Source organism: Canis lupus, chromosome 6 (assembly GCF_011100685.1).
Source record: "Canis lupus familiaris isolate Mischka breed German Shepherd chromosome 6, alternate assembly UU_Cfam_GSD_1.0, whole genome shotgun sequence".
NCBI classification, from domain to species: Eukaryota; Metazoa; Chordata; class Mammalia; order Carnivora; family Canidae; genus Canis; species Canis lupus.
The window spans coordinates 43,055,814-43,082,574 of record NC_049227.1 but is presented as its reverse complement, the minus strand read 5'-3'; the positions used below and the strand labels follow the sequence as shown (position 1 = coordinate 43,082,574).

The 26,761-nt window shown below is 46.0% G+C and overlaps 2 protein-coding genes and 1 long non-coding RNA gene across 10 annotated transcripts in view; 2 read left to right on the top strand and 1 right to left on the bottom strand.

Annotated features, from left to right (window-relative positions):
* ELAPOR1 (endosome-lysosome associated apoptosis and autophagy regulator 1) overlaps nt 1–15,557 on the top strand; it is a 70,140-nt gene extending 54,583 nt beyond the window's left edge. The window contains exons 10-24 of one of the 8 annotated variants that reach the window (XM_038541092.1): nt 885–1,013; nt 1,415–1,505; nt 3,492–3,597; nt 3,869–4,006; nt 4,558–4,944; nt 6,508–6,681; nt 8,227–8,407; nt 8,714–8,810; nt 9,282–9,383; nt 10,500–10,626; nt 10,705–10,883; nt 11,442–11,607; nt 11,859–11,914; nt 12,562–12,624; nt 12,723–15,557. In XM_038541092.1, coding sequence (XP_038397020.1) covers nt 885–1,013; nt 1,415–1,505; nt 3,492–3,597; nt 3,869–4,006; nt 4,558–4,944; nt 6,508–6,681; nt 8,227–8,407; nt 8,714–8,810; nt 9,282–9,383; nt 10,500–10,626; nt 10,705–10,883; nt 11,442–11,607; nt 11,859–11,914; nt 12,562–12,624; nt 12,723–12,756 — 2,030 coding nt within the window. In that variant the 3' untranslated portion in view covers nt 12,757–15,557. Of the gene's footprint in view, nt 1–884; nt 1,014–1,414; nt 1,506–3,491; nt 3,598–3,868; nt 4,007–4,557; nt 4,945–6,507; nt 6,682–8,226; nt 8,408–8,713; nt 8,811–9,281; nt 9,384–10,499; nt 10,627–10,704; nt 10,884–11,441; nt 11,608–11,858; nt 11,915–12,561; nt 12,625–12,691 lie in introns of all 8 variants that reach the window. The other 7 variants (XM_038541093.1, XM_038541091.1, XM_038541096.1 and 4 more) reach the window with 7 other exon arrangements.
* Nucleotides 12,525–22,307, bottom strand: LOC119872241. The gene is made up of 2 exons (XR_005361046.1): nt 22,075–22,307; nt 12,525–13,334 (listed from the first exon to the last, which is right to left on the bottom strand). It is a non-coding gene; the product is annotated as an uncharacterized LOC119872241 (long non-coding RNA).
* Nucleotides 21,333–26,761, top strand: part of SARS1 (seryl-tRNA synthetase 1) — a 20,412-nt gene continuing 14,983 nt past the window's right edge. Inside the window, exon 1 of the mRNA XM_038541099.1 lies at nt 21,333–21,549. Within this exon, the coding sequence (XP_038397027.1) occupies nt 21,414–21,549 (136 nt within the window). The 5' untranslated portion in view covers nt 21,333–21,413. The remainder of the gene's footprint in view (nt 21,550–26,761) is intronic.

Here is a 26,761-nt window from a genome sequence, read left to right as displayed (position 1 = left end):
GTCAGCCAAATGTGCACTCTGTCCTCCCAGGGGAGGCAGTAAGGGCCAGGCCACTCTGAGGACTGAGTTCAAGAGAAGTGAGGTCAGGGTGGGGGCTCTGTCCGTAGGTCAGAGTCACAGTCGAGAACTGCTTACCTTATTCCAACTATTCCTATTCCAACTGCAATTGTGACTCCGGCCTAAAGTACCCAGTCCTCACAACATAGACTTCCAGAATGCAGCAGGGATGCTAACCAGGAGGTCTGGGGAGCTGGGATGGCCGGCCTTACACGATCAGAACCATAAGTCATGCCACAGAAGGGTGTTGGGAGGACTTGTGTACATATTCATGTAAATGCATTTACTGATAATAATGTGACAATAATATGAACTGTATGCATCAGACTAGAAGACACACTCAAGTTTTAAGATGAATACTTTGTGGGGGGGGTTTGTATATTTTTTTATTGGAGTTTGATTTGCCAACATGTAGTGTAACACCCAGTGCTCATCCTGTCCAGTGCCCCCCTCACTGCCCGTCACCCAGGTCACCTCGTCGTCCGCCCACCCACCTCCCCTTCCAACTACCCCTTGTTCCTTTCCCAGAGTTAGGAATCTCTCATGTTCCATCACCCTCTCTGATATTTCCCACTCATAAAATGAACACTTTGGTGGGCAAGTAGGATAGCTGGAGTTTTGGAATTCAGGGTCTGTGTTTACGTCCTGAATATGTGAAAGATATTATCAGAATGTTTGGGAGTCAACTTGGTATAACTGTGCTATGGTGCTCAGTATTACCCTCCTTTGGCTGCCCACACCTATTGCCACTTGTCTCTGTGACAGCGGCTTCAGCCAGGGTGGCTGCAACCTTCCTGCTGAAGGTGTGGGTCTTGTGGTTCCCCCAGATTGCAGCCACTGCCCAGCTGGGACTGAGCCGGCCGTGGGATTTGAATACAAATGGTGGAACACGCTGCCCTCAAACATGGAAACCACCGTTCTCAGTGGGATCAACTTTGAGTACAAGGGCATGACTGGTGAGTACCTCCTCACCTACTGGGAGCTGTCGGCTCCCTGCGGAGGGGGAGCTCCCTCACTTTGCATTTCTTCATAGCAGTGATGTCTGGAGAAAAATGAGCTGATCATGCCATGCATTCTCTGGAAAGTTCCACTCCTCATGGACCTTTATTCTGCCAAACTTTAGTTTTAGAGATCAAACTAGAGCTAGAAACAATGTGCACACACTTCAAAGGGCTTGCTCTGAGAATTTCAGAGTCCTTGACCAAGTAGCAGGATAAATAATATGGTTTGGTTTTGGCAGTGGTTCTGGTCGCTTCAAGGGATGGTGTTCTCTCTCTCTTTCAGGGTATCATCTGGGTGCACGTTTGCCCTGCACTTGTGACCACTGGGGCATTAACTCTCCCCTCTCCTTTTCCAGGCTGGGAGGTGGCTGGTGATCACATTTACACGGCTGTTGGAGCCTCAGACAATGACTTCATGATTCTCACTCTGGTTGTGCCAGGATTCAGGTGAGGAATACAAAGCTCAGGGGAAGCCCACACCACCTTGGCCACATCCAAGTCCCACAGAGCTTGGAATGTTGTAGAGGAGAGAGCTCCCGGCATGTGCAAGCATGAGCTCAGAACAGGAGAGCACGGCAATGGTCTAACAGAGTTAACCTGAGTGTAACGTGGCTTTTTAGTTGCTGCCCACACTGGCAGACCCACTGGTGGTGCTCTTTCTCATCTGGCTTCTCTCATTAATTAGCCACATGCTACTTGAATTCTTCTTCCTCACGCCACCAGATAAAATGTTATTTAAAAACCCCCAAAACAGGGGATCCCTGGGTGGTGCAGCGGTTTAGCGCCTGCCTTTGGCCCAGGGCGCGATCCTGGAGACCCGGGATCGAGTCCCACGTCGGGCTCCCGGTGCATCGAGCCTGCTTCTCCCTCTGCCTATGTCTCTGCCTCTCTCTCTCTCTGTGTGTGTGACTATCATAAATAAATAAAAATTAAAAAAAAAAAGCAAAAACAAAACAGGCAGCCCAGGTGGCTCAGCGGTTTAGTGCCGCCTTGCGCCCAGGGCTTGATCCTGGGGTCCTGGAATCAAGGTCTGCATTGGGCCCCCTGCAGGGAGCCTGCTTCTCCCTCTGCCTGTGTCTCTGCCTTTCTCTCTCTCTCTCTCTGTCTCTCATGAATAAAGAAATAAAATCTTAAAATAAATAAATAAACAAACAAACAAATAAATAAATAAAACAGTGTGGTAAGGTGGAAAGAACACTGGACTGAACACAGGGAACTTGAACTTTGCCACTTACTGGCTTTGTGAACTTGGGAAAGTCACCGTGCTCCTCTGGGCTTTAGGCTCTCATCTGTAAAACAAGGTGGGTTGACAGTCTGTGACTTTGGACTAACTCAGGTTGAGATTATTCTTTTTTTTTTTTTTTTTGAGATTATTCTTCTAGTCCAGTGGTTGGCATAACTGTGTAGACGGGAACAGGCACTGGTGGTCTTTAGGATACAAGCAAATGGCCAAAGCCAAAAGAAAAGCTAAGCTATAAATGGATTTCCAAAGCCAAAGCAAAATCTTTGCCGATATACACTTTCAAGATGAGATGGGAGCACTGAATGGGTTTCCCTATGGCCAGTCTGGTGTCTCCATTACCATCTTCAAGCTCCCCCTTTCCATCGCCGGCACAGTGTTTAGCCCACGGTATAGTTGCTCAAAAGGTATTCATTTCCCTTTCCTTGATTTACACTACTCAGAGGTGAGCAGTTTTATCTTGTTTACAAGGTGAGCAAATTTTTTAGGCTTTGGGGGGAGTAACATTCCCAAAACTACTTTTCGATTTACAAAGCTGACTACTGTAGTAAAGTGCTTCCTCACCTCCCTCACTCACACCCCCCTATCCTCCCCACCCCCGCATGGCTCTCTCTTTCCCAAAAGAAGGACCAGCCTGAGAACTTGGCTGAAGAGATGACAAACTGAAATATCTACTCCCTCGACCCAAGGAAAGCTCCTACCACCCGAGAGAGGGAGCTGCTAAGTGAACGTAGGTAATTTACACCTAATGGTGGTAGAGCTTGTCAAACCCTAATGTGCTCACGCATCACCTAGGAATCATGGCAGTGTGCAGATTCTGATTCTGTGGGTCTGGGGAGGCCTGAGGTTCTGTGCCTCTAACAGCTCAGGTGAGGGCAATGCTGCAGCTCCGAGGACCCTGCTCGGCTGGTGAGATTCTATAGCATCTTACCGAGCACTCCCACATCTGCTATGCCCTGGGATCTCACCATAGCGATGGAAGGTAGATAAGAAAGGTATTATCACCTTCATTTTACCGATGAGGAAACTACAATTTGGTCACATAGCCAGGTAGCAGAATTGGACTAATCCACGCTCTTTCCGGCATACCCAGAACTTAATCCTGTCCCCCAGCAGACATTTGGTTGCCGTCCGGGCTCTTCAGTAAGTGCTGCCTGGTCCCTGACACTAATTTTCAGCTTCTGCCCCCACAGACCTCCACAGTCGGTGATGGCAGACACAGAGAATAAAGAGGTGGCCAGGATCACATTTGTCTTTGAGACCATCTGTTCTGTGAACTGTGAGCTCTACTTCATGGTGGTATGTTTCGCTTTCTTTGTCTGCTATGGGGCTTCCTGGGACTGTTGGGAGCGTTGGTCCCCCTCTGCCCCTTTGGTGTATCAACATAACTGACACCCCCAATTATAGTGATTTCACAGAGGAAGGGCACAGACTGTCCATCAGGGACTTCACAGTTTAACATGAGTCTGCCCAACCGTGATGGGCCCTGGCTTGGCAGCAGTAGGGGAACCCTGTCCCCTACCAGCCACCCAGCCATTGTGTCTTCTTCACTTGTCTGTCTTGGGTTCAGGGTGTGAATTCTAGGACCAACACTCCCGTGGAGACATGGAAAGGTTCCAAAGGCAAACAGTCCTACACCTATATCATCGAGGAGAATGCTACCATGAGCTTCACCTGGGCCTTCCAGAGGACCACTTTTCATGAGACAGTAAGCTCCTCCCCTTCTCCAGACTCCTGGCTCCCAGGAGAGACCTCTGGGCCAGGATGATTCCTGGCCTTAGCTTAAGTATGAATGTGAGGTTCAGAACCCAAGGGGTTAGAAGGATCTGAAGGAGTCAAGCATAGAACTCTCCTATTTCAGCTTCTGAGAAGCATCCAGCCTTATCCAAACAACCCCCAGGGAAAATGACACTCTAAGTTCAAATACATTTTTTTCCCCTTTCACAAGGAAAAGACCTGCTATTTTTCATATGATGGTATCTACTGCATATTTCCCCTATGGCACTTAATATTTTTATACAACATTTAGAATGGGTTAGTCTTGGTTTAATGTGACACAAAATGTTCACAAAGAGCTACTCTTAAAAAAAAATAACAACAACAAAGAACTGCTCTTTAGTGAGTAAAAAGATTAGGATGTTTCTAAGATTTTTCTCAAGTATCATAGGATAAAGAGTGTTAAATAGTCATATGCTATTCCTAGAGAACTCAATTGCTGCCGGTGTCTCAGGCCTGTGCCCTCTCTCCTCTTGTTTCCAGGGCAGGAAGTACACCAATGACGTCGCCAAAATCTACTCCATCAATGTCACCAACGTCATGGACGGGGTGGCCTCCTACTGCCGTCCCTGTGCCCTAGAAGCTTCTGACATGGGCTCCTCCTGCACCTCTTGTCCTGCTGGCTTTTACATTGATCGGGATTCAGGAACCTGCCATTCCTGCCCCCCTAACACAATCTTGAAAGCCCACCAGCCTTACGGCATTCAGGCCTGCATACCCTGTGGTCCAGGGACCAAGAGCAACAAGGTGCCAGCATTGTGTCATGCATCTTCACCTTGCTCCTTTGGATGGCCCACCTCAGAGGGTGTCAGGACCTGGGTGGGGTTCTTGAGGGGCCATACCCAAGCCTGCTCTGTAGCTTACTCCCTGGTGAGAGTCTTTGAGAACACGCACCCAGGCTGTGATCCTGGAGGGCAAATTCTTAGCTGTAGAGGTTGGTTTTCAGGACCATGGGAAGTCTCATCTTCAAGAGATGGATTAGGGAGGTCTGTGACCATCTGGTCCAGAGGGTTATCTGGATCTCTGTAGAGACCTAAAGGGAAGGAATAAGAGCTTGGGCTCACATTCAGCCTACTTCAATCAAGCATATTATCATCAGCGTTTGCCCAGTCTCCCTTGGGAGGGCAGCTGCCTTTGCTGGAACATACAGTTAACTGGCATTGCTGTCTTATATCCTAGAGGTTTTTTCTAAAGTAGAAAAACAGTGTTCTTGCCCCCATGTACTTTCTGAGGCTAAGAAAGCACCATGACAAAAAGCTCTTGGGTATTTTTTTTTAAACATTTTACTTATTTATTGAGACACAGAGAGAGAGAGGCAGAGGGAGAAGCAGGCTCCATGCAGGGAGCCCGATGTGGGACTTGATCCTGGGTCTCCGGGATCACACCCTGGGCTGGAGGGGGCGCTAAACCTGCTGAGCCACCAGGGCTGCCCAGCTCTTGGGTATTCATTCATGCTTTTTAAATGAGCTTGGATTTTACCTATCACAACCACATGAACACACAAACATCTGTAAGGCATTTATACAGTCACATAAATGCCGCTCAGTTTAGCTGGGCAGTATATGCAACCGTTCTGCAGATCCTGGGCAACCTCTTTTGGGCACCTTAGCCTTGCCACAAACTTCCTCCCCTGGGGCTCCCTCTGCTGCTATGCGAGGGAATGACAGTTGCTGAATGAGGATCCTAACATGGGAGTAAGGGGTCTATAGGACTTATGGGAAATAAATACCGCCCCCCCCCCCTTTTAAGGATTTATTTATTTATGCCAAAGAGACTGCTCAAGGGAGGGAAGGGGCAGAGGGAAAGAAGCAGACTCCCCTCTGAGCACAGAGCCCAATGTGGGGCTCAATCTCGTGACCCGTGAGATTAGGACCCATGGGATCACAACTTGCGCCCAAAACCAAGAATCTGACGCATAGCCCATTGAGCCACCCAGGCGCCCCTAAATCCCCTCCCAAAACTCAGTGTCCTGTAGAGAACCTGGGAGGGAGGAGGTAGGCTTCAGTGAGTTTTAAATGGGGCACAGGCAAGGCTTGTAGTTTCTCTTCTGCATCCTGTTAGCACCTCACTGTCTTCTGCTGAAAAGCAAGACGCGCTACCTTGTGTCTTAAGAGAGTTCGAGCAAAAAAAAAAAAAAAAAGAGAGAGAGAGTTCGATCATGTAGGCATAGGGACAAGGCTAAAACTCCGACCGAATTCCTTACTGAAAAATCGTAGACTTGGGTTTGTACATCACATATGTGCTACCAAGTGAGCCATGGGCTGTACATAACCCCCACTCGCCCATTTCCCTTATTTTAATGGCTACCCAATCCTTACGTCCACTTGTCCCACCCCTGGGCTGGACAAGGCGAGGACACTAGCAGCCCCTGTCCACCGCGGTCCCCTTAGGGCGCCGCCTGAGTAGCCAGCCTGACGGGCCCTTTCCCCTCAGATCCACTCTCTGTGCTACAATGACTGCACCTTCTCAATCGGCACCCCCACCAGGGTTCTGGACTACAACTTCTTGGCTTTGGCAAACACCGTCTCTCTGGCCGGAGGGCCAAGCTTCACTTCCAAAGGGCTGAAATATTTCCATCACTTTACCCTCAGTCTGTGTGGAAACCAGGTAAGCTGTGTGGGTACCGATTGTGTCGTATTGAAAGGGGACACCAGTGGGTCAGAGCCAGAAACGGACACAGGAGCAAAAGCCCGAAAAACCAGGCAGCAGGCCATTGAGAAAACGCAAGGGTTTCTAAGTGATTGTTATTCTTCCAGAGGACCTTGGGATCTAAAATTATTTCATTTGGATTATAAACACTTAGGAAAATAAAGGTGTTTAAGATAAGATACTCATTTACTCCTACTTGACTTTTACTCTCTATCAAAATGAATATATAGAAATAATGCCAGAGGAAGATTTTTTTTCCCTTTAAAAAGCAGTGTTCACTAATCATGGCACTTGTCATTTGTTTCCTAAAGGCTGGATAAAATAAACTATTTGCAGTTCATCTCTAAGAACCTTTGCTGACCGTTTAAAAAAAAAAAAGTAGTGTAAAAGGCGTTATAGGATATGGAAAGAATGTTACCTTTAGCCATTTCATGCTGCTGTAAATTTTTTGGATGCAAAATTCAAAGACGGAAGTGTAGAGTAATAACACCACTTCTGCACTTAACTAAATTACAAACAAGCCAGGATTAGCAGTTTGAGAGTTAGTTTCAAATGTTACAAAATAAAGGGCACCTTGAGTCTTTAGTCTGTGACCCTGTGTGGTCGTGAGACCTTTGCACAGCACAGCTCTACCACCTTCTGTAGTGTGCAAAAAAAGTTGATTTGTGTTTATAGAGAGAACATGCCAAGAAATAAACTAATCAATGTTCCATGGCCATTATATCTCAATTTTAAAAAAGAAATAAACTAACCTATGGAAGATTAGAGATACATGTCTCTATCTTGTTTTTAAAATCTTTGAATAAGTTAAAATGAAGCTTCCGAAGTGAGTTAGTGATAACTCAGGAATTGAAACTGATTAAAGCAAGACCCATGTAGCAAAGTTATTCAGTGAGTTGGGAGAGAGATGAAAATGGGGAATTTGAAGAGATTGCCTTTTTTGGTTTTTGCTCCTTTATTCTTTTCAGAAATTCTTACTATGTACTGTCACACCATAGACTGTCAGTGCAAAGACAAAATAACTCTTTATTATACCATAATGTAAGGTTTCTTTCTGTTCTCATGTTCTTTATATCTTACAAGCTAAAAAATAAACTAAGAATCACCATATTTAGCAACTGACATAACTTCATTTGTAATAAAATTTAGAATATTGAAAATCATACATTGTCTGGTGGGTTGGTAGATTAGAGCTCCAGATCAGTTGCCACCATCACAACCCTGCTCATATGAGGCTCCCATGTGACTTCAAGGAAACAAGGCTTGCGACCCTGGGCCAGAGTTGCAGTAACTAGGACACGGAGGTCTTATTTTTAGCTTAAAAAAAAAAAAATCCGTCTTGTAATTAGATCTGGGATGAATCATTCCACTGCGACATACCGACATACTGTTGGAAGGCTGAAATTTCAAACGTGCAAGCACTCTGGCCTCCTCCACTTTGGGAGTTCTGTGACCATTCATTCACTCCATCCCTCTCCTTCCCCCCAACGTCCCCCAACCCAGGGTAAGAAAATGTCCGTGTGTGCAGACAATGTCACTGACCTCCGGATTCCTGAGGGTGAGTCGGGTTTCTCCAAATCCATCACAGCTTACGTCTGCCAGGCGGTCATCATCCCCCCAGAGGTGACAGGCTACAAGGCTGGAGTGTCCTCGCAGCCTGTCAGCCTCGCCGACCGACTTATTGGTGAGTAACCCAGCCGCTCCAGCCTCGTTGAGCGTGTATGTGTGTATGAGACAGTGAGGCTACCGGGCTCTGAGGTAAAAAGGCCCCAGATGAGGGACCCAACCTCTTGATCTCTGTCTTCTGTTGCTTCCCGGGGTGCCAAGTGCCCCCTGGGGCCTCTGACAAACTTTGGTTCGCCCTCTCATGAGCCATTCGGGGATGTGAGGAGATGGAGGAAGGTTTGGATGTTGACAGGTATTGAAAGAATTGAAGTGGTTGCTGGCTCATGCTACTAGTGACAACTAATTAGGAGCTCTAATTTGGCAGGGGTGACAACAGATATGACTCTGGATGGAATCACCTCCCCAGCTGAACTTTTCCACCCGGAGTCCTTGGGAATACCGGACGTGATCTTCTTTTATAGGTGAAGATGAGAGACCAGGCCGATGCAAGGGAAACCTAGCCCCTCCACAATTCCTGGTGCATCCCTCTCTCCAGCCACCTACTTATCAAGCCAGAACATGTCCGATGTCTAGCAGATTCACCCAGCAATGACAGCTACAGGCTGGGAGTTCACTGATCCCAGCTTTTGGGGTACTATTGGGGCAGGTCTGCCCCGGAGGCAGGGAGAAACATGGGCTTATCTGTGGCTGACTTCCCTTCTGCCTTAGGAGACTCCGGTGTTATGCATATGCTAACCTTTCCTGGACCAGTGCCTTTCCCCTTGACCGGATCTCCCTGAGCCCCACTCTCTCGGTGTATAAACCAACGCCTGTGCACTCCCAAGTCCTGATTTCCCCAGCAAGGGAATTGTTCCATGTTGACCTCAGTGAGTGACTCTCCAATGAAACAGGTGAGTGACTCGTTCCCCTGCGGGGGCTGGCTTTCTCTGCAGGTCCAACGATGTGACCCAGTCCTGTAGTTTTGGGAGGTCAACCACCATCCGTGTCAGATGCAGTCCACTGAAACCCGCCCCTGGAAGTCTGTCACTGCCAAGGTAAAGGGGTGTGACAATGTCTTGCTTCTTTGGATTCGTTTCATCCCAAGAACCAAAGAGAAAACAATCTGAGAACCATCGATGGGCTCTTGGGGACACAGGCATGGCTCCAAATTCTCAATCTTCAGATGTCAAGAATGGGGCAGAAGGAAGAGTCCAAGCTACTCTCACATTCTCATGCCATTATGGGGACAGTGGCATAGCCAAGTGGTTATTGGATTCATGTCCTCCACTTACTAGCTATTGTTATTGTGTATTTCTTATCCTCCCTGGGCTTCTTGTTCCATATCTGTAAAATGAGGATAAGAAGAAGTTCCCTCAGGGGGTGGTTGTGGGGATTCAATGAGACCGTGAGACTTGTGGACTTTCGATTCCCTGGCATGTACTAGCTATTATTAGAAGTAATGGTTTAAAGAATCCTAGGAATCTCTCCCCAACCAAAAAACCCAATTCTGAGTTTAATAGCTAAGTACACTAAATTGAGCACTCTGGAACCTATTTGCTTATAGTACTCCTCCCCCACTGCACCCCACCCCACCCCATATAACCCCTACTAACATCTTGAAGCACAGGTGTCTTGAGGAAGATGGTTTGGAAAATGCTGCTTCTAAATAGCAGCTGCTCAGGGAGATAGGGAGCAAAGCAGGCTATTTTGGCTCAGCGGTGTTGTCAAAGCAGAAGACACTGTTCTTGCTGTTGTAAACATCACAGTAAAGTACCTAACAGATATCCATGGCCTGAAGTTCATTCCTGAAACCCATCCCCCAGGAAGCTGCATCACAGTGGCTTTGGCAAAATGTCACAAGTCCATGGGGGAGAGCAGGGGCCTCTGAGGGGTTGGTTGGGGCAACCATGCTATAGCTCAGACACCTGACACTAGCTCTCATCTTACGTTAGCAGAAACAAACAGGCATAGAGTAGACAGCCCAGTGGAGGCTGAAAGGCCTCTTGTCATCAGGGAAATCAGAGAGCAAAATCTGTATTAAGGACTAATTGGGAGGACCCTGGTGGGGCTAACAGTTTGGCAAGGAGAGGATGGTACAGGCTAGCTATCAGGTGACAGGACTCCCACCATCCAACGAGTAAGCAACTCAAGTCTCCTTTCTGCTTTGCTAGCACATGCTCCGATGGGACCTGTGATGGCTGTAACTTCCACTTCCTGTGGGAGAGCCTGGCTGCTTGTCCGCTCTGTTCCCCTGCTGACTACCACGCTATCGTCAGCAGCTGCGTGGCTGGGATCCAGGTGGGTTTCTCTGCTTGAGGATGTCCCAGGAGAGGATGAAATGTGATCTCTGAGTTCCTTTGTTTTTCTCCCCAATAGAAGACTACTTATGTGTGGCGAGAACCAAAGCTATGCGTGGGTGGCATCTCCCTGCCTGAACAGAGAGTCACCATCTGCAAAACGATCGATTTCTGGCTGAAAGTGGGCATCTCTGCAGGCACCTGTACTGCCATCCTGCTCACCGTCTTGACCTGTTACTTTTGGAAAAAGAATCAAAAGTACATGATGGGGTATCGGAGTTTGGGGATGGGCAGGATTGGATCATTGAACCGGGAAGAGAATAGCCAATAAATAAATTCATGAGGCTTTTCTCTGGAGTTCGCCACAGACCCTGTGACTCTGGCCAGAGACTTGTTGAGCCACTTATCCAATGTATACCTTGGCTATCCTGACCCTGTTCAGGAACAGGGACAGTACCACATGGCAGTCTATAAATGACTGTTAGATGCTCAAAAGCATAGTATCCTCAATTTGTTGTTATTATTAATAATTAAAATAATAACTTTGTGATTCCAATATTTCTATTAGGCTTTGGGTACACAGCAACAGCCAGCCTTAACAACAGCAACAACAACAACAACAACAACAACAACAACAAAAAAGATTGCTGAGCTGGAAATCAAGATTCCTTAGCTATATGCCCAGGCCTCACACCATTTTGTTATGCTTCAGTTTCCTTACCTGTGGTTACCTGTTTATGGCCCAGTCCTTCTCCCTCCCCTCTCCCTTATTCCACAATTTGTTATTTTCTCTTTCCCATTCCCCCTGCCTCATAGACTGGAGTACAAGTACTCTAAGCTGGTGATGAACGCTACGCTCAAGGACTGTGACCTGCCAGCAGCTGACAGCTGTGCCATCATGGAAGGCGAGGATGTGGAGGATGACCTCATCTTTACCAGCAAGAAGTCACTCTTTGGGAAGATCAAATCATTTACCTCCAAGGTAGGGAGGCTGGCCAGCGCCCCTACTGAGGTCAGCCTGGAGGGCTGGAGAAGACACCAGTCCTAGGACACTGAATGGTCCCACACTGTTCAGGGACCACTCACTACTCTACTCCCCACCCTCCCGACTGTTCTATCCCCCCACCCTCAAAATCCTGGCTTCTACCTTCAGTATTTCCACACCATTACTGTTTCCCATGGGGCCCAAGGCTGCTCTTGACCAGGCTCCTTCTCTCCCAACATGCACTCCAGTTGATGGACTGTTTGGGCCTTTTAACTTCCAGAAGGAGTATTGAACCATCCACGTTGTAAGAATCATCCCCCCCCCCCTTTTTTTTTTTGGAGGGTGGGGAAGAGGCGATCTCTAGGATCAACTTCTGATAGAAGCAAGGCTCTCCTTTGACCAGTGGAGGGTGCTGTCCCCTGATGTCTGGGCCCTGGTTCCTTGGGGGGCTGAGTCATGGTGCTCACGGCTGAGCATTGTGGAGGCCGGATAGTTGGCTGTGTATGTGTGGGTGGGTGAGCAAATTTGAAGCTCATAAATGCAATGCTGACAACACTGTCGCTGGGTGTGGGGTGAGCAGAGAGCATCCAAGAAACGCCTCCAGGGCCACAGCCCTCTGCATCCCCAGTCTGCCAGAACCCATACCTCACTGCTGCCCTGAACCAGTTCATCAAACAGGTGTGGGTGGGGAGGGTGGTAACAGAGAGGAGTGGACTGGAGGGATGGGGAGGGGAGGGCTGGTGGGTGTTTAGATTGCTGAATCTCATTCCCTTTATGCTGACCTATCACGGTGACGTTGCATGAACCTGCATTGCGTGCCCGTGCATGTATTTAATCAATGAGACAACAACTTCCCCTGGGACTCCTGAGTCTTTCTGGGTTTTTAGAAATCAGGAAAGATGCAAAGCAGGGGATCTTAAAGATTTTTCTTATCTTCTGACTGACTGAAAGGACCAAGAAGAATAGAGGGTATCTTATGTCTGTTTCCACAAAGCTACTGGAAGCAGGAATTCCGTAAGGGTTCCTTCTGTCACCTATTTTCCATTTCTCTCCTTTGTTTCCCAAACTTGCCCCCGTGCAGCAGCCAGCTCCTGTCACCATCTCTCTTTCAGAGGACTCCTGATGGATTTGACTCCGTGCCACTGAAGACATCCTCAGGAGGCCCAGACATGGACCTGTGAGAGGCACTGTCCTGCCTCCCCTGCCTCCTCACCTGGGCACGTCACCTTGCAAGCCTGTGGCAATTTGGGTGCCAGCTTCCTGCTGGAAATCTCTTCATTGTGGCCTTATCAGAAGAAGTTTGAATTTCAGATATTAGGTTTTTTATAGAATACCCAAGCCCTCCTTTCTGCTTGCCTCAAACCTGTCAAATATACCCACACTTTGTATATTACTCCCTTGCTTGCATCTTGTTTCCCAAAATGGTCCAGCCGCCAGAGTCATAGCTTCATCTGCTCATAACTCTTATAGCTCTGGAATGAAAATAGTTCTCTCTTCTTAAATATAGAAACAACTTCCTCTGTCCCCTTATTTAAGGGCAGAAGCAGCTGGAGGTTTGTCCGATGATATGCCCTTCAGCTCATGATCTCTTGAGGAGAGAGGCTGGGTAAGGAGGGTGTTGGCGTTCCCTCCTGGACCATCATGGTAGCCTGGATTCGTCTCTCCTGGATAACCAGCTCACATTGAATTTCGTGCACATAGGCTGAGGGCAAGGTGAGTAAGGCCTGGGGAAGAAAAGGCTCGATAAGCACAAAGAGAGGCAAGAAGGAAAGTTTTATTTGTTTTATTTTTAAAACTAGGTACTTTACTCCCTTTTTCTCAGTAAGCAATAAATATTCTCACAGGAGCCAAAGGAAAAAGTGCACCAAGAAAATACCGAAAGCCCTGGTGGATCTAGTCTCCCAACACACACTTTTTTTTTTTTTTTTTTTTTAACATCCCACCATCTCCCTAGGACACTAAAGACAGCCAGGTAAGCCCCAAACACAGATGTTCTAGCTTTCTTCTCTGCTTGCTTTGACCCACAGAGATGACAAACCTTACCAGTAAGGAAAATTTCCTGTCCTTGAGGGCCCCATTCATAGAGATTTGAGCCTTATCATTGGAACAGGGGTATCTTATTTTGAAAGAACATAAGGAAGCCAAGGTTTTAACGGGGCTGTCTTGGAGGATCCGGCCCACAACGGGAAGGACCCGAGGTGGCTAGGATGTCTGCTTCTAAGCTTAACCATCTGCTCAGCTGCAGAATAAACATTTTCTAGGCTGGCCAAAAAAGGGAATTGACTCCCAGCCTATACCTGAGCCAGAGGACCAGATCAGTCTTCATGGAGGAAAGACTAGAGGAATTGAACAAGATATTTGGCAAACTGGTACATGTCATGCTTTCAAGCCCCTAACCTTCTCTGTTTCCTGTTCCCATTTCTTCTGTGTGCTAAAAAAACTAAAAAGACTTCTAGTCCCAATTTCTGGCAGCATCCTTTCTTAAAGGTGAGTAAAGTGAGTGTCCTCTGTGCCTCTTTTCTCCACTTTTATACCCAGTATAGTTGATGGACTTCAAGTAACTACAATGGCAAAATCAGTGCAAGAGTTTAAAATTCCCATTTTCTTTTTACTACTGGTGATCCTCCCTCCCATGTTGTCAGGCTGGCATGCCCATCCCTTGGTCAAGGGTCCAGTTATCCTTGGCTGTGCCTATCTCCTTTTCTGAGTGGCCACCTGGTGCCCACAGTGTAGGTATAGCATGGGATGGCAATTCAGGGTGGTTTGTCTGCCATAAAAAGGGTCTGCTAAAAAAAAAAAAAAAAAAGGGTCTGCTGTTCTGATGAGGCATGGCTGCCCTGGCAGTGGCCTTAGAAAAGGGTCAGTGAGAACCGGGCCCTGCTGTGACCTCTGGTCATCAGTAGCATCACTGAAGGCAGGCAGTCCCATTGGTTCAATAAATCTAGAAGCTTTGGGGGGTATCCTCCTCTCGTGGGAGTCAGGCTCTCAGATCCTGTAGCGATATTGGAATTTCTCCCAATGGATGCAGATACCTAGCTCCTGAACTCTAGTGTAAAGTTTTCTGTAGCTTCAGCAACACCCAGAAAGCATCTCCTTTCCCACTGAATAAATTTATTTGGTGACAAGAGCCATACAAGGTCCTTAGATGACTCTGGAAGCAGTAGAAAAAAGTATATACCCTCTTGACTTCTTTATCCTGACATCTTGAAACTGAGTGCCCCCAGACTGACCTCAGACTCCACTGATTTAGGCATAATGCTTTAACCATCTCCCTTTTGCTATCCCTTAGTGTACCGACTTCTACAGATCTTCCCTATGTCCTGCCAGGAGCTCCTGAGTTATAATATTGGAATCACCTGTTCCTTAGACATATTTTATATTTTTAACAGCCCTATTGAGATATAATTCACATACCATACAATTGGCTCATTGAAAATGTACAATTCAATGGATTTTAGTATATTCACAGAATTGTGCAGCAATCACCATAATCAATTTTAGAACAGACACATGTTAGATTTTATATGGGAAAAGCCTTTCTCTCTTAAACCAAGACTATAATGGTTTGCACAGGGGGAGATAAAATACTTAAATCCCATTTGGTTACCTAGAGTGGAAGGCATAAGTAATTCTCATGTAAGCATCACCTGATTTGGCTGGGAAGACAAATGAGCATTTTGGTATATTCAAGGACTGGGCGATTTCTTATACCAACACATTTTTTTTTGGTCTGACTCTACATTAAAGATAAGACTGACTATATTTATACAATAGAGACTTTGTAACGGATTTTTCAGCTTTGTGAAACCAAATTTTCATCTCATCAAGACTGCTTGGATTTCCTTTTTATTTTGTATTCCAAGAGTTTGTAGTTTGTTAGGGGATGGCTATGGCTTGTCACATTTTTCCCCTTTTCTTTTTTTGTCAAATAAAAACATATGTTTCAAGTTGCTTTTTTGAACATGGGTCGGGCGGCTGGATGGGGGAGTGAGAAATGGAAGTGATATTGAAGCTTTAGCTGAAGGTGAGGAGGATTTTGGAACTCCAGAGTAACCGAGAAAAGAGCATGCTTCAGAGCAAAAGGGACCTAGACTAGAAAGCCTCTCACCATCTGTTGAGGGATCAGCCAACAAGCAAAGCCTGTTTCCAGGTAATAAAATGCATCTAATGATGCCTCACTTCCCCAAATTGGGTGAGGATCAAAGAGTTCATATAAATCACTTAGCATCTTCCCTCCCTTCCTTTCCAGTTTAGTTTCCTCTGGGGTGGCACTGAGGCCAGCCACATAACAATGTATCTACAAAGACAAGTAAAATTCTATTCTTTGGGCCTGAGGTGGACTCTTAGAGACGAGATGTGGAGAAAATCCTAGGGGATATCGGGACCTACCATTATTTCCAGGGGTAGCTGGCTTTTCCTGCATTAGTACTTTTCCTTCACTCTAGTTGAGAGCATTTAACCCCATAAAAAGATTTCCCTCAGCTGGTTGCTTCCCTCAGACTGAGTTGTACCTGGTTGTACTGATGGCTTAATATTTACATATCACCCCTGCTTATGTATAAGGTCCAAACTAGAGACAGGTACTATCCTCATTGTAATAGATTAAGAAACTGCATCTCCAACAGAGTACTGTGGCATGGAAGGTCCCTAATAGCATACCTGCCCCTCTCTATCCACAATTGCTTCTACTCTACCCACATTTTTTTAAAGTTGTTTTTTCTTTTTTTAAGATTTTTTTTTCTTTTTTTAAGATTTTAAGTAATCTCCACGCCCAGTGTAGGGCTCAAAACTTGCAACCCTGAGATCAACGGCTGCATGCTCTACTGAGCAAGTCAGACACCCTGCTGTCCCAGCAACTTGACTATCCTTCACTTATAAGCTCTTTCATGCCTCCCTGTGTCGGCCTCTGCCTCTGCCTTTGCCCCTCCCCTTCCTTTTCACCCGACTGACCCCTACCCAGCCTTCAAAATCACCCCACTGTGAAACTTACCCTGGCTCACCCACTGCGGACACAATAGTGAAGAAACACTGACATGGGAGTACCATAGTTAATTTACATGGATTCAACCATATACTGTACAGTGTCCCAATGTCACAAACAAACAACAGACATGACTAAGCTTGAAACTGCGGGAGAGGGGATCCCTGGGTGGCTCAGCAGTTTGACGTCTGCCTTTGGCCCAAAGCGTGATACTGTAGTCCCGGGATCAAGTCCCACATCGGGATCCTTGCATGGAGCCTGCTTCTGTCTCTGCCTCTCTCTCTCTCTGTGTGTGTCTCTCATGAATAAATGAATAAAATCTTGAAAAAAAAGAAAGAAAGAAAGAAAGAAACTGCGGGAGGGGCACCTGGCTGGCTCAAACAATGGAGAATGCAGCTCTGATCTTAGGGTTTTGAGTTTGAGCCCCATGTTGGGTGTAGAGATTACTTAAAAATAAAATCTTAAAAGAAAAGAAATTGGTTGGGATGGGAGGTGGGATATGTGAATTATTTTAAAGATTTCCCAATCACTGACAAAGAAGTGAAATACACTGTCAGCTGAACAGGCAAGAAGATACTAATGTCTTGGTCTAAACCTTAAAGAAGACAATTAATTGAAAACCACAAAAAAAAAGAAAGAAAACCACAGAGCTACAATGCCTGTTGAAGAGACAAAGAAACTCATGTAAGGGACGCCTGGGTGGCTCAGTGGTTAAGTGCCTGCCTTTGGCCCAGGGAGTGATCCTGGAGACCTGGAATCAAGTCCCACATCGGGCTCCCTGCATGGAGCCTGCTTCTCTCTCTGCCTCTCTCTCTGTGTGTCTCTCATGAATAAATAAATAAAATCTTTAAAAAAAAAAAAAAAAAGAAACTCATGTAAGGCTGCATATATAAAAGTTCATGGCTAGGGGCACCTGGATGGCTCAGTGGTTGAGCATCTGCCTTTGGCTCAGGTCGTGATCTCGGGGTCCTAGGATTGAGTCCTGCATCGGGCTCCCTGTGAGGAGCGTGCTTCTTCCTCTGCCTGGGTCTCTGTCTCTTATGAATAGATAAATAAAATCTTTTAAAAAAATCATGGCTAGTGTAAGAGCTATTCAAGGAGAATTTGGAATATAAACTAACTCCGTATCAGTGAAGTTAACAATCCCACATAAAACGTAATGCCCCAAACCATACAGTGTGGTAGGAGAATGGACACCTCATTCCAATTCTAACAGAGAGAGAGTAAGGATCAAAGTCGCCCCAGATCCTGGCAGCTTTCCCTGCCCATGTTATTTTTAGATGGTTTCCTCCTTCATTGTCCAAGGACAGCAACATTAACTTCTTTTGTTATTGTGTCTCTCTGATAGAAGGGAGTGGGCAGCCTCAAGCTGGAAGTTGGGTTGTCAGTTTCTTCTGTACCAGTATGATAAATGCTACTGGGCTGTAGGAACCTAGAAGGGGGGGGGGGGTGCTGCACCAATCAGGGAGAGGGGTGAATAGTGTATCAGAGAAAGCTTCCCCTAGGATGGAGGAATTAGCCCATTTGGAGTATCAGAGGAGGGAAGGGGAGTTCCAGGTAGAAGCAGTTTGTATAAAGGCTCAGAGACAAGAAAGGAGAGCTACAAGTAGCTCAGCATGGGGAATGTGAGAAGGGAATGCCAAGAGATAAGGGGAAGATTTTAGAGAATTTGGTAGAGGGCAGATCATGGAAGGCTTTGCAAGCTGTGTTGAGATGTTCTCCCAAGGGCAACAGGTAGTCACTGAAGGTTTCTAGTTGGGAATGAGAGGATAGGGCTTGCTTGTCCAACACTGAGAAATCCTCCCTTAGACTCAAGACAGAAAGTGGAATGCAAAGAGGTGCTAAAACAAGGCCTAGGAGAGCCCTCCTACACTGCCAAGCATGTGCACTGGTAAAATCTGAGGATGGCGTCTGTGGCTGGGTGCTCCCTCACTTCTTGCTCCCTCCCTACAGCTACCCATTCTCCTCAGTCTGCCCAATAGCTACCCCAGACTCCCAAGGCAATATCGCAGCTAGGACTCTACTCCCTGAACCTGTAACAAACTTCTAACCTCTCAGCCTATTCCCTGCAACCCACTCACCCAATAAGGATATAATAAGCACCTACCACGTGTAAGACACTATGCTAGGTCCTGTGGAAATAAAAATACAAAAACTAGTCTCTGCCCTATGAGAAAAAGCCGCTCTTTCTTTCCTTTCCTTTCCTTTCCTTTCCTTTCCTTTCCTTTCCTTTCCTTTTCTTTTCTTTTCTTTTTTCTTTCTTTCTTTCTTTCTCTTCTTTCTTTCTTTCTTTCTTTCTTCTTTCTTTTCTATTTATTTATTTACTTATTTATTTATAAATTTATTTTTTTTATTGGTGTTCAATTAAGCCACATTTTCTAGCAAGTTCCTCAAGCCTCTGTTTTCTGCTTAAGGAATGCTAACAGACAAGCCCAAACATGAGACTATCTTAGTGTCTTACCAGTATTCAGGTTTTGGCTCTATTGCTTAATTTCCCTGGGCCTCAGTGTTCTTGTACAGAAGATAAAGGGGTTGGCCTAGTTGTTTTCCTTGAACCTTCGAGCCCGAGTCCTCAGATGTAGCACATATAGCTATTCTCAGTAATAAAACCTAATAGAAACCACACATCCAAAAATGGTAGGGTTTCACATCATCACTCCATCACTAAAGTATTATGTTGATTTGCTTTTGTGTTAGCAAAAAGTAACATTGTGTAGTAATACTTTATTTTCTGTAGATCAGAAATTCTAATTACTATCTGATTAGTAAGAAAGGAAAATGAATTTTGTAATACGTTTGTTAGACAAACATTTTAAAACATGAGGGACAAGGTGATGAAAAGATTAAGAATTAGGGATCCCTGGGTGGCGCAGCAGTTTGGCGCCTGCCTTTGGCCCAGGGCGCAACCATGGAGACCCGGGATCGAATCCCATGTCGGGCTCCCGGGGCATGGAGCCTGCTTCTCCCTCTGCCTGTGTCTCTGCCTCTCTCTCTCTCTGTAACAATCGTAAAAAAAAAAAAAAAAAAAAAAAATTTAAAAAGAAAAAAAAAAAGATTAAGAATTATTGGTCTAAAAAAAATAAAAGAATTATTGGTCTAGTAGCTAGCTAACATTCACCTCCAGCTCTAAAAAATCTTATGATTTTTAAGCTGATGAATGAAGTATGCTATTATGCTAGTTTATTAATCAGGTAACATGAGCATTTTAAAAGAAGATGGCTATAATATAATGATCGGACCAATGGCAAAAATTCCTAAGGAATTTTTTTTTCTTTTTAATTTATGAGAGACACAGAGAGGCAGAGGCATAGACAAAGGGTGAAGCAGGCTCCATGCAGGGAGCCCGATGTGGGACTCCATCCCATCCTGGCCCTGAGCTGAAGGCAGACCCCCAAGCGCTGAGCCACCCAGGCATTCTGATTCCTAAGAAAGTTTGGAGCCGCCAGAATTTTAAGGTCATCCTTCCAATTATACTGATGACCTCCTTATAGGATTGGCCCAGTGAACCTCCTCTCCTAGGCCTGGGCCCCAGTGTAGCCTCAGGAACACCCATCACTGTCCTGAAACTTAGCAAACTACACACTTTGGCAGTGCCTTCATTGACATGGAAGCAGTCAGCCCCTATCAGACCTTGCCCTCAGAAGATTGTGGGGAACCTTACACTATGAAGACAGTTTTCTTGCATGTTTTCTTCAGAGACTGCAGCTGTCCTTTCCACTGGTTTTAAATCTAGCATCCCAAGCAAAGTGAACCTAGGGAGGCAAACCCAGACAACCCCCTTTCCCAAGCCTCCCTCCAGTGCTCTACCTGTCAGCTTCTACCACTGTCCTTAGCGCCCTACTACATCTAAGTTGGCTTGGTAACTCCTTGTTGTGGAGCAGGGATAGCAATGCCATATCCTCATCACAGGAACCCATACAAGTGCTGTAAGGTCAAGAAGGTCTTAGCACAGCCAGCTGTGGGGCACTAGGGGTGGGGCTCTAAAGTCTCAGTAAATTAGAAGGATGGGGTGGACAGATCATCTATTCCCTAATCCTCCAAATAATCTCCTTATCAGCAGTACTTTTTGATAACCTTGGCTCCAAAATGCAACCATAATATTCCACTGTAAAGCCCTAAACATTATAAAATGAAAATATGGTAAAATCTTTGTTCAAGGAGTTTTAAATAGACCCTAGATGTGACTTCCATACCTCATACTGCCTTCAAATCTGCTAGGCCCTTGGAAAAATCTCATGTCTCTCTCTAAAATATTTCAATCTCACTTTTCCAATCCTGCGATTCTAAAGGTTGGAAATAGGACGATCTGATTTGCTCAATCATCAGGCTAAGAAAGGTATTCTAGCTGTAAGGCAGGAGAGCAGGAATCTCGAATTGAGGTAACCCAGGGACTAAGGCCCGTAGTCATTCTTGTCCACAAGAAGATGGAGAAGGGAACAGAGGTTCAAGGACAGTGCCTAGCCTTAGGAACCGCGTCTGTTAAGACAAAGACTGGCATCCATCGGAAGCTCTAGCTTCCAAGCCGGAGACCATGCTGACAGGCACTCGCTTTTACCGGACAGTCTGAGATCGCACAGAGCGCGGCCCTGGGGAGGACGCACGAGCCCGGGACCAGGCCCAGCCGCCCGGCGGGCCGCGCGCACCCGGGCCCCGCGGGCCGCCCCCCGCGCCGCTGCTTCGGGCCGAGAGGGGGCGCCCGCGCGCTCGGGCTGCTCGGGCCGCGCCTGCGCGCGGAGGGCGTGTCAGCGCCGGCGCAGTGCGGCGGCCGCCGGTGCCGGGCTCCGTTCCTCACGTCCCTCAGCGTTGGCTGCGGCAAGGAAACATGGTGCTGGATCTGGATTTGTTTCGGGTGGATAAAGGAGGCGACCCAGCCCTCATCCGAGAGACGCAGGAGAAGCGCTTCAAGGACCCGGGGCTCGTGGACCAGCTGGTGAGGGCGGACGGCGAGTGGCGACGCTGTAAGTACCGGGAAGCGCGGGGTAGCCCGGGCGCAGTCCACGCTGCCTCTCCCGACCGCTCCCAGCCCTCCCCGGCGGCCTACCCCCGCGCCCTCCCCGGCGGCCTGCCCCGCGGCGGTGACGCCCAGGCCCTCGCTGGGCCCTAGAGGGCGGCGTGCGGCCCGGCCGTCCCATCTCTTCCCTCCTGGCGCGCCGGCGCCGGGCTGTGGTGTCGCGGAGGAGCGGGGCGCGTGCGCACCGGGGCCGTCCGGCCAGGGCCGCCCGAGTAGCCAGAAGAACGGGGCGGGGGGGGGGGCTCCTAACACTCCCCTCTGGGCCCCTTGCGTCCCTTCCTGTCTTCAGCGAGGCCCCCGAGCGGTCCGCCTCTAATCTGATAGGACCGAAGGCTCCAGCCTGACACCGACTCGCATCTGCCGCCTAATAGTTCGGTCCACCCACATTGCAAGTATTTGGGGACTTCGGAAGCCGCCCCTGGCTAAAACCGGGAGCTTTGGGGAAGGTCATCCCTGTGACCTGCAGGCGTACCTTTACGAATGGATGGAGGCCTTTTCCGTAGGAGACTAGATACGGGGAGAGGAGTGCGGTGGGCGAGAACAACCTTGTAACCATGGATCCCGTTTAATTGTGATTTGTGCAAGTTTTCCTGAAAAGACGTTATCAGAGTTGGTCTAGAACCTGGGACTGATCCGGGCATCTTTCATGAAGCTAAATAAAACCACAGAACCGCCTATCAGCTTCTGCCTGAGTTGACCCGGGGTAGTCACTGACTGGCCGGAAGCTGTCAAGCACACGTGATTCATTTTTTTGTCTGATGCAATAGGTCTGTAAGCAACTGGGAGCCAGGTTTTATGACAGCACGCTGCAAAGGCCCTCGCTGTCCAAGAGTGCGGTGCAGTTTTATTAGGAAAATTGGTTTTCCTAAATTTATCAGAGTATTGGGTGGATAGAGGGTATTTGTTTAACTTCTGTTTTCTGCTGATTCTGTAGTCTCAATCATTCAGATGTGTTATTTGTTTGACCATGAGATCCCACCACCTAAATCTCAATCTGAATTTTTGAGTTGCAATGGAATTAAATTAAAGGAAGGAAAAAAAACCAGACTGGACACTTTTACTGAATTGGAAGTCAGAAGTATTTGATTTTGTGTACAGCTGTTAAATGACTTTGAATGTGTTAGTCTCTTGTGTAAGATGTACACATCCACAGGAAGTTTTGTTGCTTGCTTAATGAGTGGATTTGTGGTGAGAGGAGGAGTTCTTTGGGGACAGGTTTGTGTTTTATTCGCCTGTATGTCCCAATAGCAAGGGTATACGTACACATACAGGGGGTATATAAATAACATCCCAGTATCTACCTGGTGCTTGGTAAGGGCTTGACAAAGGTTTAGTGAATTCACGAGTATCTTCTGTACTGGGGGCACTTTGGCCTTCTGTATGAAAAACAGTTTATGTAGGTTCTTTTCAACACATTTGTTGATTTGATTCTTTTCTACCTAATGTCCCTTCCCAATATTCTCTTTGCAGCCAAAAGGAATTAATGATTTTTTTTCCCAAGTCCTGGGCTGCCCCTGTTGGACATTGACAGATCTTATCTTATATCAAGGTTCTTCTGTCATTGGCTGCAACAAGGACGTGTAACGCGGAGCCGCATATGTTGGGCAGCCTGGGTGGCTCAGCAGTTTAATGCCGCCTTCGGCCTAGGGTGTGATCCTGGAGACCCAGGATCGAGTCCCACATCAGGCTCCCTGCATGGAGCCTGCTTCTCCCTCTGCCTGTGTTTCTGCCTCTCTCTGTCTCTATGTCTCTCATGAATAAATAAATAAAATCTTAAAAAAATAAAAAGAAAAAAAAACAAAAACTCATATGTTCCCTGACAGGACAGAGCAGGCTTCACACATATATCTATTTGTCTACCTATAGACATGCAACATGCCACTAGGGCTCTGTGTGGAACACAGACATCTCCTATAACTTGGAGTCGTAGTATCACATTGAAGTTTACCACAACTCTTCTAACTCCAAGGATTCAAACTGTGATTCTTCTTTTTAGTTCAGAGTAATATAGCAAGGGCACATTTGGGTATATAATAAGCATTTGTCTCAACTATTTACAAAGCTGCTAGATTTTTTTCTTTTTTTAAAGCTGCTAGATTTCAACGTATCTTGAAATCTGGTAGTTACAGGAATTCTATCTAGCCTGTGCTATTGTGAATGAAAATTTTCTTTACTGCCTTATTGCACACTCCTTAAGCCGGGTCCTCATTTCGAGCACTTTCTCACTGCCTTCAGTTTTACTGAGATCTCATCTAGCGCAAGGCCACATCCAGGACATGTGATTTTTTTTTTTTTTTTTGGAATACAAATCTAATCATTTTACAGGTTTAAGTCTTGCAGTTGATATTCTTACCTTAAAGCAGTGCTGTCTGAGAGCCCCTGGGTGGCTCAGTTGGTTAAGTGTCTGACTTCTGACTTTAGGTCAAGTCATGATCCCAGTGTCCTGGGATCGAGTCCTAAGTTGGGCTCCCTGCTCAGTGGGGTGTCTGCTTGTCAGCTTCTCCCTCTCCCCCTCCCCTTCCATGTTTCAAATGCTCAATAGCTTCCTACCTAGTGGCTACCATATCAGACAGTGTAGCCCTAAAGCATAAAAATACAAATTAGTTAAGACAGTTTACAAAGCCCTGCATGTCTTCCTAGCCTCACCTTCTGTCACTCTCCCACATTTGTCCTCCACTCTTTGTTCTAGACTTGTTATGTTACATGTTTGCTCTTTCACATGTCCATGATTGTTGCCTCTTCTTAGATATTCCTTATCAGGCTGCTGCCCCCATTCCCATCAGCCTCCTCGCGAAATTAACTCTGCTCCCATAGCACTACCTCATTTGTTGAGTGTTCTCCACGTATTATATATCTTGTTGTGACATTTATACTACTTTTATTTTTTTTAAGATTATTTATTTATTTATTTGACAGAGAGAGAGAGCACAAGCGAGAATACAAGCAGGGGGAGTGGCAGAGGGAAGAGAAGCAGTTTCCCCCCTGAGCAGGGAGCCTGATGTGGGATCATGACCTGAGCCGAAGGCAGATGCTTAACCAACCGAGCCACCAGGTGCCCCTATACTGCTTTTAGATACAACCTTTTTAAACTTATTTTTTATGGAGATGTATTCAGTAAAATGTACAGATTTTCATGTGCAGCTTAATGGGTTTTATAAAGCTGTATATGTATCTAACCACCACCCAGGTCAAGATCAAAGAAGACATTTACAGCACCCCAGCATGCTCTCTCATGCCCCTTCCAAAAATAACAGTGTTCTGCCCTCTGTCACCATAAATTAATTTTGCTTGATGTTAAACTTAATGTAAATGGACTTATGTAGATATTTTTGTATGTGGATTCTTTCCCTCAGAATTATGTCTATAAAATTATTCTATCTTCATGTGGCTTCGTGGCTGGTTCATTTTCATTGCTATGTAGTACTCCATTATGTAAATATACCAATTATCCATTATGTAAATGTACCAATCAATTCTATTGATGGACATTCTGATTGTTACCAATTTGAGGGTATTATGAATAAAGTGCTATGAATATTGCTTTGTGTGTCTTGGTATATGGAGGCACTCATTTCTGTTAGGTATATATGGGTGGAGTTGCTGGATCATAAAGTAGATAGATACATGTTTAGATTTAGTAGGTATTACCAGATAGTTACCCTAAGTAGTTAATGGCAATCAACACTCTCACCAGCAAAATAAGAGTTCTAGTTTTTCTACAGCCTTGTCCTAAATATTGGCAGTCTATTCAATTTTAGCCATTCTGGTGGATATGTAGTGGTATCTCTTTGTGGTCTTAATTTGCATTATCCTGGTGAGTAAAGGTATTGAGCACCTGTTCATATCCCTGTTAGTATTTGGATAGCCTATTTTGAGAAGTGTCTGTTCAAGAATGTTGACCAGTTTTTATTTGATTACCTGTCTTTTTCTTATTTATTTGTAGGTATTCTTTATCCCTTCTGGATATAAGACCTTGTCAGATATTTATATTGCACATATTTTCTCCCAGTCTGTGACTTGCTTCTTACTCTTTCAGTCTTTTAATGAACAGAAATGATTAATTTTAGGGGTGCCTGGGTGGCTCAGTCGGTTAAGTACCTGACTTTTTTTTTTTTAATTTTTATTTATTTATGATAGTCACACAGAGAGAGAGAGAGAGAGAGGCAGAGACACAGGGAGAGGGAGAAGCAGGCTCCATGCACCAGGAGCCCAATGTGGGACTCGATCCCGGGTCTCCAGGATTGCACCCTGGGCCAAAGGCAGGCGCTAAACCGCTGCGCCACCCAGGGATCCCAAGTATCTGACTCTTGATTTCAGCTCAGGTCATGATCCCAGGGTCCTGGGATCAAGCCCCATGGTGGGCTCTGAGCTCAGTGGAGAGTCTGCTTGAGATTTCTCTCCTTCTCCCTCTGCCCCTCCTCCCACTCATGCTCTCTTTCTCTCTCTTACTAAAATAAGTAAATCTCTTTTTAAAAAGAGTCTGACTCAGGATCCCTGGGTGGCTCAGCGGTTCAGTGTCTGCCTTTGGCCCAGGGCGCGATCCTGGAGTCCCGGGATTGAGTCCCACATCAAGCTCCCGGCATGGGCCTGCTTCTCCCTCCTCCTGTGTCTCTGCCTCTCTCTCTCTCTATGTCTATCATAAATAAATAAATATAAAAAAAAAAAAAGAGTCTGACTCTTTTTAAAGAGTTAATTAATTAATTAAATAGTTCTCTTTAATTAATTAAAGAGTTCATTAATTTTAATGAAGTCTAATTTATTGCTCTCTTCTTTGTAGTTTTTGCTGCCTGTGTTTGTTTAGGAAATCTTTTCATTCCCAAGTTCCTGAAGAGATTTTCCAATATATTTTCTAGAAGTTTTATTACTTTGCCTATCACATTTAGGTGGATGATTCATTCCACATTGATTTTGGTATATGATGTGAGATAGGGATGAAGTTTATTTTTTTTCCCATGTTGCTCCAATTGCTCATGATAAAATGTAGGAACCTAGGAATGGAAGGGAACTACCTTAATCTGATAATAGATATTTATCAAAAAAACCTATAGCTAACATTCTTAATGATGAATGTTGAATGCTTTCCCCCTGAGTTGGGAACAAGACAAGTATATCTGTTACCACCACTTCTGATTTACATTGTGCTGGAGGTTCTAGACAGT